This window comes from Zonotrichia albicollis, chromosome 17 (genome assembly GCF_047830755.1).
Source record: "Zonotrichia albicollis isolate bZonAlb1 chromosome 17, bZonAlb1.hap1, whole genome shotgun sequence".
Classification (NCBI taxonomy): domain Eukaryota; kingdom Metazoa; phylum Chordata; class Aves; order Passeriformes; family Passerellidae; genus Zonotrichia; species Zonotrichia albicollis.
In genome coordinates, this window is record NC_133835.1 from 8,973,425 (window position 1) to 8,986,935 (window position 13,511).

At 43.5% G+C, this 13,511-nt stretch overlaps 1 protein-coding gene across 8 annotated transcripts in view; it reads left to right on the forward strand.

Annotated features, from left to right (window-relative positions):
• Positions 1-2,992: 2,992 nt before the first annotated feature.
• Positions 2,993-13,511, forward strand: part of RTEL1 (regulator of telomere elongation helicase 1) — a 44,288-nt gene continuing 33,769 nt past the window's right edge. For 7 of the 8 annotated variants that reach the window (XM_026796013.2, XM_074553532.1, XM_074553533.1 and 4 more), the window contains exons 1-14: positions 2,993-3,131; positions 3,772-3,892; positions 5,323-5,521; positions 5,889-5,982; positions 6,904-6,985; positions 7,562-7,622; positions 7,860-7,935; positions 8,104-8,188; positions 9,303-9,368; positions 10,799-10,952; positions 11,289-11,327; positions 11,944-12,022; positions 12,666-12,763; positions 13,298-13,353. In XM_026796013.2, coding sequence (XP_026651814.2) covers positions 3,010-3,131; positions 3,772-3,892; positions 5,323-5,521; positions 5,889-5,982; positions 6,904-6,985; positions 7,562-7,622; positions 7,860-7,935; positions 8,104-8,188; positions 9,303-9,368; positions 10,799-10,952; positions 11,289-11,327; positions 11,944-12,022; positions 12,666-12,763; positions 13,298-13,353 — 1,332 coding nt within the window. In that variant the 5' untranslated portion in view covers positions 2,993-3,009. The remainder of the gene's footprint in view (positions 3,132-3,771; positions 3,893-5,322; positions 5,522-5,888; positions 5,983-6,903; positions 6,986-7,561; positions 7,623-7,859; positions 7,936-8,103; positions 8,189-9,302; positions 9,369-10,798; positions 10,953-11,288; positions 11,328-11,943; positions 12,023-12,665; positions 12,764-13,297; positions 13,354-13,511) is intronic. The other variant, XM_026796012.2, reaches the window with a different exon arrangement.

Sequence of the window (13,511 nt, forward strand, 5' to 3'; positions counted from 1 at the left end):
AATTTTTCCCCAATCTCACAGTGTCGTAACATTGTCATAGAAGAAAAGGAAAATAGAGAAAATGTCTAACTCAGAATAAAATGAACACTATCCACACATTTTCAAAATTTGTTTGCAAGTTTTTTTTTAATGACCTTTAACTGCTCCCTGTTCTGTCCCAGCCTTGTTTTGTAGTTCCAGCTCTCTCTGCTTTCTCCTTGGATTGGATCTCCAGGATTTGACAGGTTATCTTGCGTTTCAAAACCACCTTTGCCATGATCAGAGGAAGGCAGCCATGCCAGGCACCTCACTGCTGGGGTGATTTCCCCCTTCTGCTCAGGATGAACTCTGCCTTTGATATTCCCAGCAGTCCCAGGAGGGTCTGGCTACCTCCTGCAGCTTTCTGGATCTTCTGACATCAGTCCAGCACACATTTTATTCCTTTTATCGAGGAAAGGGTGTGGAATGATTTAAAGGTTCCATGGCCATGTGTCCCACTGCAATACACTGTGTGAGAAAAGGGGAGCAAATGATTTGGAGGGTCAAGGTGGAAAGCTGTGTTGTTATTTCCCAGCAGTAAATGGACTGAAAGGCTCTGGACTATCAGGATTGAAAGAAATCAATAATTTGGGGGGCAAACAAAAGACTCAGAAAGACAACAAATGGCAACTCAAACCTCCTCTATCTGAAAAGGGGTAAATAACCTTCATGCCAACCACAGGAGTTTCACAGATGGCCCTTGTGGTTCTTTTGTCCCATTCCTGAAGGTTCCTGCTCCCCTGGATCTCATCTGGAAAGAGAGATCCTGCCTGGGCAGCCTCTGAACAAACATGGCCATTATTCACTTTGCACTTCTGCACAGCACAGTGCTCTCCTTGCTGGTGTGGTTCAGCCTCTTCCCCACAGAGGTTAAGGACCATCTTTCACAAGGTTTTCATTTTGTACATGGTTTTTCTTTTTCTTGAAAATGAAAAATACTTTATCCAAGATCTTAAAACCCAGGAATGAGTGGGAAGTGGAGATGGGCTGGTTCGTCCTGGCTGGGCTGGCAGGGACAGGCTGGGCTGTCACACAACTCTTTGTGCTGCTCAGTTTTGAAATCCTCCCTCTCCAAACTCTGGCTTTGTAAGAACTCAGGGTCTATCCTAGGCAGACAAACACCAAGATGACAATCCAGTGTGAGACCAACACCGTTATTTACCATGTCTTTATCCCAATAGATACTGCAGCTTCACTCAACCTCCACAACAAGGAATGTATTTTTCTCTCTAAGCTTACAAGGCATTTCCTCTGTTGTGTTTTGAGAGGAGGCAGCCTGCAGCCCTGGTCAGGTGGGGTCACTGGTGCAGAGGAGCAGCTCCAGGAGCTGCGGGTGCTGACTCATGGCTGCTGCTGGGCACCTGCTGAGTCACAGCCCGCTCCTGCCGGGGCTGGGCACCTCCCAGCTCCCCTCTCCCTGCAGGTGACACTGCTTCTAGCAGCAGCACTGAAATAAGGCAAAAAAATCCCCTTTGGTACACTACTGATATTGCTCTTCCATGTGGGAGAGATTTACAGGAAATAACAACAACAGAGTATTCCATGTATTTATGAGGAGTTTTACATTTATTTTTTCTTCCCTAAAGTTATCCCATACTCTCATTTCACAAAGTAATTTCTTTGGCAGCTTCATCATGCGGGACTGGTATCATATTAAAGAGTTCACAGTCAGAAACATGAGCAAAACCAGCCGTTAAATTTTGTGTGGAGAACACAAAGTTCCACGGCAATAACTCAGTGTTCTCCAGCTCATTCCCTGCAATTAAAGACAGTTTATGATCCAAGGAAGTTCAGCTCCAGGAATTTAAAGGCTGGCCACCAAAAGAGTAACACCCATGAGCTCCCCTGACCCAACACCATGACACAGGAGGTGCCAGGAATTTGGGAACAGAACAGACCACACAATGCTCAACTTACACAGTTTAAGGTTTTCTCCTCTTAACATGAGAACTGTTCTGCACACAAACAAGCTGTGCAGCTGGCCAGGAGTAAAGCATCTTAAAGTTACAATAAAAGAAGCCACATCCTGTTCTACATCTATGAGACACAGCAATAAACCACAGAGATGAGTACAAAGTATTTTCTTCCTGCCTTCTCTCTCATCTAGCTGCATAAAACACAGTTTTACAAAATTCGGGGACACAAGTAAGCCATGCTTATGCATTTATTGAAAGCAAATTCTTACAAAAGTGGATAATCCATTAATCCAGAGCAGTTCACCAGAGTCACACGGCCTGAGCACCTGGAATGCCAAAGCCGGTCCTGGATGTGCCTGGATGCACTGGCAGGGGACTGAAGGGTGGGAGCACCGCGCTGCAGAAAAGCCGGGAACAAAGGCGCGGCACATTCACCCCTAACAAAAGAGACCCGTCAGAATTCATTACCGTTCCTACGGCAGGAGCTCAGCATAAAGCCACAGAACCCTCCCACCTCAAACGCCCAGGGTTTCACAAAGAACCCCGCCGCGTTCTGCCCTCTCCAGCGAGCAGCGCCGCCCACGGGGAGCAGAGCCCGGCACAGAGCGCAGCGGGGCCCGGGACACGAACTGTCAGCGCTTGTCGCACGTCCTGACCCTGCAAACGGGGACAAACGCCACTCCCGGGGGGCCCTGCCGCGGGGGGCCCTACAGGGCTGGGAGGCTTTGGAAATGCAGCTTTTGGCGAGCGAACAGCCACACTCCGCATCTCCGGGGCCCAAGCTCGGCCTCCGCCCCGGGGGAAGCGGCTGCGGAACCGTCCGGCTGAACCCCAGGGCCTGTCTGGGAAGCGGAACCGGCTTCCCTCACACCTAGGAGCGCTCAAACCCCACCGGGTTTGCGCTACTCCTGCTCGGGGCTCCTCCTGAGCCGCCACCAGCCCCGCTCGCTCCCCAACACCCCGGCCCGGGCTCCACCGGGATTGCTCGGCCCGGGCCCGCCAGGGCCGCCGCCTCCCCGGCCCGTTACCGGGGCAACGCCGCCGCTCTCGCGAGAGTGCGCGCAGGAAGTGACGCATGGACGCGGGGGTGTGGCACGTGACGGCGGCGCGGGGATTCCGAACGGAGCAGCGGGAGGTGGGGGAGAGCCGGGACACGGGCTCAGGCGACACGGACACAGGGGACACGGGGACACAGCGGTGAGGACACGGCAGTGTGGGGACACGGGGGTACGGGAACCCCGGAGCACAGGGATCTGGGACCGCCGGGAGCGCGGAGACACGGGGACACAGGGACAGAGCAATACGAGGACACGGGACATGGGAGCCCTAGATCACAGGGATCTAGCTTTCCACCATAAGCTCTGGACCGCGGGAGCAGGGGCCGGAGCGGGCGGTGCAGCCCCGGAGTACGGGACCGGGAGGGGATGCCGAGTGCCCGTGACCCTCCTGCGGAGCCGCTGGTACCGGCCCGGCCCGGAACGCTGTGTCCCGATTGCTCCTTCCCGTGCCCGCAAGGGCCGACAGGAAAGGTGGAGGGAGGCACTTTACACGGGCCTGGCGTGGCTGGACCCAGGGGAACGCTGCAGCCTGACTGAGTGTGATACTGGGAAGAAATTTTTCCCTCTGAGGATGGTGACAGCTCTGGCGCAGGGTGCCCAGAGAAGCTGTGGCTGTCCCTGGATCCCTGGGAGTGCCCAAGGCTAGGTTGGATGGGGCTTGGAGCAGCCTGGCATAGTGGAATGGGGTTGAATGAGGTGAACTTCCAGGTCTCTTTCAGCTTATCTTGGCACGATATCACCACTACAACAGGGTCAGCATGGTCTGCTCTTCCTTGCAGGCACCTCAGGGAAGGAGCCATGCCCAGGATCACTCTGAATGGGATCACAGTGGATTTCCCCTTCCAGCCCTACCCATGCCAGGAAGCCTACATGGCCAAGGTGCTGGAATGCCTGCAAAAGGTGAGTGAGTGTCCAACTGTGTGTCATTTCTAACTGTACTAAATGGTTTCTCTAAGAAGAGGTTGTCACAATTCAAGTTTTCTTTATGTGCTTTGTATGCTGCTTTTCCAAATCTTCTCTGACCTTTTACTTGTATTTTGATTTTACTCTGTGGTAATGAAAATCGTGGCTGGCAGGTGACAGTCAGTAGAAATATAGATGGGCTGTTCCTGCCTAAATTGGGAAAAGGAAGAAAGGCTGCTTGTGTTCATGCAGTCTGTCCTTGGCTGGTTGGGTCTGACTGCAGAATCATGAATGGTTTGGGTTGAAAGGGACATTAAAGCTCACCTTGTTACACCCCCTGCCATGGGCAGGGACACTTTGCACTATCCCAGGCTGCTCCAAACCCCATCCTACCTGGCCTCCCACTTCCAGGGATGGGGCAGCCACAGCTTCTCTGGGCACCCTGTGCCAGGGCCTCTCCACCTTACAGGGAACAATTTATTTCTATTCTCCAATATAAACCTACTCTCTGTCAGTAGGAATCCATTCTTCCTTGTCCTGTTACTACAGGTCCTTGAAAAAAGTCCCTTTCCATGCTTCTTATAGCCCCCTTCAGAATCTGGAAGGTCCCAGTTAGGTCACCTTGGAGTCTTCTGTTCTCCAAGCTGAGCAATCCCAATTGTCTCAGCCTTTCCTCACAGGAGGGATTTTACCTTGTCTTGTTAATATCTGGACTATTTGTATAATTTTCCATTTGCTGTGTGAGAGGAGAATTTTACTGAATGAACGTCAAAATAATAAAATGGTATTTTTCACAGTAATTACCTTTTTTTCTGGACACATCTTTGTGGGAACCAAAGGATTGTTCTGAGGGACCAAACAAGATTATTGTGGGAACTTTGGCTTTCCACCATAAGCTCTGGGTCACAGCACCTGCTTGGTGCCTCCTCTCAGTATTGTGATATAAATTCCTCTCATACCCTTGAGCTCAGCTGCTGCTTTTTTCCAATTTTTAGTATTGCCACACACTTAAAAATTGTGACATCCTGTAGGTCAAGGTGTTCCAAGTGCTGACAAAGTTCTGTGCCTAAGCTGGCATGGATAAAACCTTAATCCTAAGGGAAACCATCACTCTGTTAACTGGGAGCCTTAACTTTCTGGGCTGGTTTTTCAGTAACTTCTCACATTTTCATGTATTTTTTGCTGAAATGTGACACACTCCAATAGCTCTTAGAGTGGAGAATTGAATTATTGTGCTAAAAAATGTGATGGCTGGCTCTGGCTTTTTGATTAAGCCTCATTAAGTTAATTAGAGGGTCCTACATGTTGATTAGACCTCGTGTGTGGGTGTTCCTTGGTGGGGCTGCCAGCCGGCGCTTGCTCCTTGGTTGCACCAAGACCTGTCCTGCTGAACCCCTCAATCCCTCTCTTCTTTCTCTCCACCAAAGAAGGTGAATGGCATTTTGGAGAGCCCCACAGGCACAGGGAAGACCCTGTGCCTGCTGTGTTCCACCCTGGCCTGGAGGGAGCACTTCAAGGACACCATCTCAGCCCGGAAAATCGCGCAGCGCATGAATGGGGTGGAGCTCTTCCCTGACAGACCCGTGTCCTCCTGGGGCACTGCTGCCACAGATGGAGATGTCCCAAGTGAGTACCACCACCTCTGCACTCAGGAATGGTAGTCAACACGTGCTTTTGTCTGTCCTTTATAATAAACATACAATTATAAAAGTTATAGAGCTGTTGTTGAGCAGATGGAGCACAGTTTCACCATTTTATACATTTTCAAGGTGTTTTATGTAGTTGGAATTTTTCTTGGAGCTCATTTAGTTCTTAGAAAATAATTTAGCTCATTTTATGTATGTGAATAGTTGGATGACAGCATTTCCTGCTGTCTCTACAAGCCAAACTGTTACCATAGTACCAGCTGGGGAAGGAGGCTAAGAATATCCCTAGTTCTCCTTTCTATGCTTATAATGTCTTTCTGCCTTTTTTTTTCTCTTCTATTTGGCAGCTTATTACACTGACATTCCAAAAATAATTTATGCCTCCAGGACTCACTCCCAGCTTACACAGGTCATTAATGAGCTAAAGAACACAGTGTACAGGTGGGTATGATTTAGGGTAGTGTCCTTATTCAAAGAAAAGGTAGAGAAACCCCTCTGGTGTAGTTTTTGTTTGGACTTCTGTGGATGAATGCATAAAAGATGCTATCCAGAGAAATGTAGTTCCTTTAATGTGCATGTTTAGAGCCTGGTTTTCTTTGTTGATGGGCTTGGTTTATTTTAATACTTCACAGCTTCTCTCCTTCAGTCATAGAATCTTCAGAATTCAGTCTGGTTTTGGTTTTTTACTTGACACATTAACTTATTAAATTACCTTTTTAAATTTCCCCTATTTATATTTTTCTGGGGGCATTTTTAAGGCAGTGAGAAGCCCTTGCCAAGTTGGGCTCATTAGGCTGATGTAAATCTTTTAAGAACTTTGTGGTTCTGTTATACCAGTGCCTGTCACAGTTTTCAGCTGTTCTCATGCCAGTGTGTGGCTAAACTTTGGACAGGCACAGCCATTTGTTCATGTAGTTCTTGGAAAGATACAAACTTGTAATAAGCAACAAAGCCCAAACCATGGTGAATGTTTGTAGTGAACCAGTTCTGTCCTAACCTTGCTCTGAACATCACAACCAGCTGGGAACAGCTTGTAATGGATGACAGGCCCCAGCTGCCTGGGCTGAGCTGTCATAACAGAACCCAGATTTTGTGGTGGATGGTGCAAATTGCTGCCTGTGACTTCTTGCTGTGAGCTGCTGCTGCTTATTAACACCCACTGCTGCCAGCAGAGATGCAGTGCCCCCACGTCCAGTAACACACACAGCAGTTACAGCCAGACTAATTGACTTGTTCTGGCTCTGAACCTTGCTTTGGGCTCATCTCTTTCACCTGAATCTTTCACTTTTGGGATATTGAATCTAAGCATGTACAACTCTGTTCTCTCTTGCCTTATTTTTAATGTCAGTTTTGTGTATCCAGGCCAAAGGTTTGTGTGCTGGGGTCCAGGGAGCAGCTCTGCATTAACCCTGAGGTGAAGCGACAGGAGAGCAACCACATGCAGGTGAGACCAGAGCCTGGAGAGGATGTTCAGGGAGAACGTGGAGGCTTTTGTGTCATTTCTGTGCCATTCTTCACTCTGACATTGTTAAGCTACAAGAGGCTGCATTTACAGTAGTTCTAAATGTGTTTTTAGGAATGTTTGGTTTCCAGTTATGTGAGTGCAAAATGTAATTCTGCCTCTGGTGACATTTTCTATCCAAAGAAAAATGTGTAGAACATGACAGTTAATAATTTGTAGTTTCTGACCTGCTATTTATGAGTCTGTCAAGAGCAATAATAATTTCAAAACATTGCTTCAGCTATTGATTTAGCTGTTATTTTTTACAATATCAAAGATTACTGTTTTGAAAAATATTAAGGGTAAAACATAACACATTTTTCTCTGAGCATGTTCGTGTTCTGTGCTGCAAAAAAAGAGCCTAACTTGGAAGGTGAGCAGGGTATGTGGTTTTAAAGCTGAAGAACTTTGATTAGCGTTTATTTATTAGCTGGGGTTAGAACTGATTCCACTCCTTAACCTGCATTCAGTTTCTGACAGGCTGTTCTACTCTGGGCTGAAATAAGCTTTGTTTTACAGATCTACATGTGCAGAATGAAAGTGATGGCTCGTGCTTGTCATTTCTATAACAATGTGGAAGGTGAGTGTGGCTCACCTTCACTTCCCCTGGAAGCAAAGCCCTGGTTTTTGGAGAGGGAGGGATTTGCTAGGCAGGTGGAGAGGTTTGGAAGAGTTGGCAAAATCCACCTGTGTTTTTCTGTGTTACTGTCTTTCAAGAGTGAAACATTAGTGGGTGAGTTTGATGATCAGGGTAACAACAAATCTTTGTGTGATGCCTTCACCTAAGCTGGTGTCATTTTAATGTCATCTTTTACAGAAAAGAGTACAGAGAAAGAAGTGATTGAATCAATCATGGATATTGAAGACTTGGTTAAAAATGGAAACAAGCACAGGTGAGTGGTCCCCTCTGACCTTCCTCACCCTGTCTTGTGAAAATAATGAAAATTGTTTCTCTGTTCACTTTTATTAATCCATTTGTGTATCAGAGTGCATGAATGTTGAATACCCTCTTAATATTTCTGCAAGCATTATAGTCTGTACTGTTTTCTTTTTTTAAACAGAGCTTGTCCTTATTATCTCTCTCGGAGCCTGAAGCAGCAAGCAGACATTATTTTTATGCCTTACAACTATTTACTAGACTCAAAGGTAACATGTAACTTTGCTTTTAAATGCAGTTGTTCTTCTGTTTGTTTTATGTTGGCTTTTAGTGGATAAACAGTGAAGAGTGATGCCTGGCAAGTGGATGCATTATGTGTGATTCAAAACTGACCAAACCCCAGTTCAGTTCAGGACCATGGGGTTTTCTCTGTAATTTCTTTCCCATGATTAAAAAAAAAAATTTGACATTTTTCTATACTCATAGAATTAGCTTTGCAGAATGTGGTTCCATTTTTAGGTGATATTCACTTCCTGGACACAAATCTTCAGTCACATACTGTGCAGTATTTTTGCATGCAATCCGATGTGTTTTTGTTCCTGCAGCTGTTGCATGATTTTCAGAATAAGGAAGTTTTCAGTAGAAACTGGACATATCAATTGGAAATAATTTCTGGTTTTGTGTACAAACAGTTGTAATAAGCTGTTTGTATTTTATGGATAGGAAGTGAAACCTTTGAAAACTCTGTTGAGGAAACAAATGTGCTGACATCTTCATGCAACTTGAAGTAATTAATGAATTATAGTAAAAGCTAGATTGTACCCCACTGCTGCAGGAAGACTGAAAGTTTAATGAATTAAAAAAGAAATTTAAAAGATCCCTTAAGCCCTATAAGCAGAGAAGCATTGTGAAATGAAGTCATGTGGTGCTGGAGGGGTTGTGCCAGAATATCCATTTGCAAAGGCAACACAAGCATCAAGTTGTGAATACAAGGCAAATCCTCTGCATTACACCCCACTTCTCCCAGATCTCTGTTGTCAAAAATGACTCAAAGTGACTCAAATTAATAGTTAAACTTTCTCAAATTAGTCAAAATAATCCATGTATGACACATCAGGGTTTTTTTTTTTTTATTACAAATTGTAACCTCTATAAACATTTACATGATACATTTTAGCACCTTCATTTCCAGAGAAAGTGATTCTGTGGTTTCTGCAGCCGACAGCCACAGCTGTTACTTGCTGTTTTCTCAAAGGAAAAAACGAACCCAAATAAAAAATACATGAGAACCCCAAAGTATCTCAGCATCCACTTCTCAGCCAATCAAATCCCTATTTCTCAGTGGCCTTTTTGTCCACTTCTTTGTTCTGATTTTGTCTTTAGAGCAGGAAATCACACAACTTGGACCTGAAGGGGACTGTGGTGATACTCGATGAAGCTCACAATGTGGTGAGTTGTTCTGGTCTGTTACCATTTTCAATCTGCACCCAAAGAGTAAAACAAACAGCCTGTAAAATCTGTACTCAGGTGTATGTTGCTAATATTCATTATCATGAACATTTCTTGTTTCTCTGACAGTTAAATTTTGTAGTTGAGTTAACAGTCCTTTGACACTGCTGATTTTTTTTATGAGGTGATGGTTTCTTTCTAAAGGGTGCATCTCCAGATTTATGAAGTGCTTCTTTTCTTGGAGACTTCTAAGAAAACACTGTGTAAGAAATGATGGAAGACCCACTCTTGAATCTGCATCAGCTCTGCCAAGTGCAGTAGATGGCAAACAGGCCTCTTGTAATATTTCCAAGTCCTCACTCACAGAGGAAAACAAGAAAAAATAATGAATGCTGCTGTAGGAGTTCTTCCTTTTTTGCTGGCTTGAAGCTCTTTTCTAAATGATGAAATGCAGAGGAACATTTGAAATATGTCCCTTTCTCTGCCACATGAAGGCACAGTCTCCCAGTGGGATTTCTGCTGAATAGCTGTGGTTTGTTGTGTGAGTGCCTGGTGTCCTTTCAGTAAACATCCACCCGGGCCTGCTCTGCTTCACTAGAGAGCCTTGCCTGGCTGCATCCAGGGTTTGCTCCTTTCCTCAGAACATCTTCTGTTGAAAAAATATGTGGAAATCCTGTCACAGTTGTTTGGGCTTTGGATTTGTTTTTCCCTTTGTAGTGTGCAGGAATTACTAATTGATGCCTGCACGCAGAAATTAGCCAGAAGAGCTTCTCATTTTGCAATAGTTATCTGATGGTGCTGTCTCTTCCAGATTAATATGTGGAAATTTAGGGATTATCCTGAAATAAAATTAATTTCTTTCTGATTAGATTGTTTACACATGCAGCTTGCTCAGCACTTATTTTCTTTATAACTTATTTCTTCATAGCTATTACAGTCAAATATTTGTGTAGGTTAGGCCTTATTATTTATCATCAATCCTCAGGGAAAATGATTCTTTTTGTCACAGAAAATTTCTTGTAAAGCAATATATGATTTAATTTTCAAAGTCAGAGAAAGTTTTGTCAAAGTTACTAATCCTGAGTGTTTAAACCATTGCTACTTTTTAAATAGAAAGTAGAGAAATAGCTTTTTCGAAGAACAAACCAATTATCTAAGTAAAGAATTTCCTGCTTGAACATCAGACAATTACTGTCTGTACTCTCTAGGATGTTGATAATGTGGAAGAGGCAAAATCTGTTCTACATTTCAGAAAAAATGTTGTTTATGAATAGTCCAAGTCTTCAGGTGTTTATGAAATATCCTCTGGCCTGAGCTGGAGATCAAAAATAAAGTCAAGCCTGGTTGTCTGGACTTCATCATGTCTGAAACTGCCTGAATAAACAGGGCACAGAGGGGTCAGAATAATTCTTCCATTCCTTCTATTTTAGGAGAAGTTGTGTGAGGAGTCCTCTTCTTTTGACTTGACTCCCTACGATCTGGCTTCAGCAATGGATGCAATAAATGTTGTCTTGGAGGAACAAGCCAAAGTGGTTCAACAGAATGAAATCAATGCTGAATTCAACATGGAGTTGGCCACTTCAGGTGTGTTGACAGTGACACATCACTGTTTCTCTGGGATAATAAAGTGCCACTATCAAGAACTTGAAAATAACTTCTAGGGAAAGTTTCTGGGAAATTTACACTCCTGTTATTAAGTAAATTGTTGTTAATTAGTAATTGTTGCCAGACACTGGAAGATTTGATCAAACTGATGGGACATGAGGGGCTATGAAAGAGAACAGTGAGGGGACCACAAAAAATATCTTTCCATGTACACAATTCTAACCTTCATAGCCATAATTTCTGGAAAGGCCTAAAGAAACTGGGAATGAAAAAGGGATGAAACAACCTCTTTGAAGTCTTCACTTTTTTCAACAGGACTGAACATGGAACTGGAAGATATAGCAAAGATCAAGAGTAAGTGTATATTTTGTGATGTTGAAAATGGTTGAAGCAGTTTGAAAAGGTCAGCAATTACAAATGAAGCTCACGTAGCATTGCCATATGTGGCATAACTTAAGCGTCAATGAATGTCTCACTTATAAGTTATCTGGATCTGACTTTTCCCAAGAACTTTTTAGAATGTTTAGTTAGTTTTTTCCCAAGAAGAGACATTTGGCAGATGAATATGTCTTTTCCTTCGTTGTTAGAGGTTCCCATGTTTTCTAACCTTGTCAGTGTGCTGGAATTGCATCAGTTGCATAATTCTGCTGTCAGAACCTGAAGTTAACATCAAGAGCTTGAGATATCTCATGTATACAAAAGATTTTCAAGAACAACTTTCCCTGTCTGTAAAGAGTTTAACATTTAGCTGCTGACTCTTCAGCTTCATTAGAAATTGAGGTCATGGAAGTTCTTAGAGTTGAATATGAATATTTAAAGGTGATATCCAGGAAATTGGTTTTGATCAACAGCTGGGCTGCTGTCTTTTGTAACAGCCTTTGTCCTAAAGTACATTTGAAAAAGTGACTTAGATGTGTCCCAGACATGACTTTCTGTGCACCCTAACATTTTCCTCTTAATTTTCCTAAAGAAATTCTTCTTCAGCTTGAGAGTGCTATTGATGCAGTGGAGCTGCCAGCAAATGGTAATGGAGTCACCAAAGAGGGAAGGTAAATTTCTTCTCATTAATGTGTTTAAATGTTAAAAAGAATGGCAAATTGAGCTGGGACAGCTGTTAGGGCTATAGCTCTATTCTAGTTTCTGAGAATAGTATTTATTCAAGGTTTAAATTTTCCTGAAATCCCCTATCTGTAGTAATCATTATTTTTGGGAGAACTCCCCTTTTTAGTGTTTCAAGAGTGGAAAATCCTCTGCTTGGATTTCCTGAGCTGGAAGAAGCTGTGCTTCTTTCAATTTTGTGTCATGATTTAAGCAGAGGTACCAGTGCTGCAGTGATGTGTCTGAGGTACCTCTGAGCTCATTTCTAAACTGGTGCCTGTTATACATGATAAAAAAGAAAAGAAGGAAATTGCATGCCAATCTGCTTCTAAATTAACAATGGATTGTATGTTGGGGAGGAATGATGGAAAAAGGGAATGACATGGTCTGTGTGCTTTCTGCCATGGCAGTATTGTGCACTGTCTTTATAAGCAAGTACTTAATTTTATTCTTGGAAATTTTTCATTCTCATGGAGACAGAAACATGTTTTGCTACATGATGGTGAAATTGTTCTTCTGAAAAAGCAACATTATTTGTGCCTGTTTGGTTCTTTACAGTATTTCCCAATTCTGCTTTTTCTTTATAAATTGCAGCTACATCTTTGATCTGTTTGCAGAAGCCCAAATAACCCTGCAGACCAAATCCTCCCTCTTGGAGTCACTGGAGCAGATTTTACAGTTTCTTTCAGGCCGTAAGTGCATGAACTTTTAAACTTTTTTACTCAGGCTTTTCTCTTTAGTGTAAGAAACTGGAAATTTGTGTTGTTGGGGGGGACATCAAATGATAAAGCCTCTGTAAGCTAAAATCTGACCTTAAAGACTTCTGTCTTTTATTAAGATGTGCAGAGTCCTCTGCTGGGAAACATATTTTATATCTGTTCATGTAGCTGAACTGATGCTGAGAACCACCTTGTGTCAAAACAGGAGTGTTTGGGTCTATCCATGCACATAGAGGACTTTTTCACAGACACTATTTTTCTCCAAAACCACATGGATTGTGGTGTGAAGCTTGCTGACATTTTGCTGATGGTACTTTTAATGTCTTGAGTTCTTCCTTGGTCCTGGAGTTAAAAAACAGGAAAGTGGAGAATCATATAAAATTATTTCCCCCCCCTAATTTAACAAGCTTTTGTTCTAATGTCTGTCAGCATCCTGTTCCAAAATTACTCTTCTGTAAAGAAAATTTTTCAACTTGTACATGTGTAATCTTGTGTTGCTTTCTCCAGGTACTGGGATATTTGTCAATACATCTGGATTGCATAAGGTCTCAGATATTATCCAGGTAAATATTTAGTGCTACTTCTATACATAAAGGATAGAAGAGTTGGTTTAAAAGATATGTAAAGATATTGGGTCAATTTTATTCTTGTTGGGATGTGAAGTGGTGCAAGTTTGTAGTTTTTGAGGAGAAAGCTGCTGCCTGATGGGATGGATTAATCT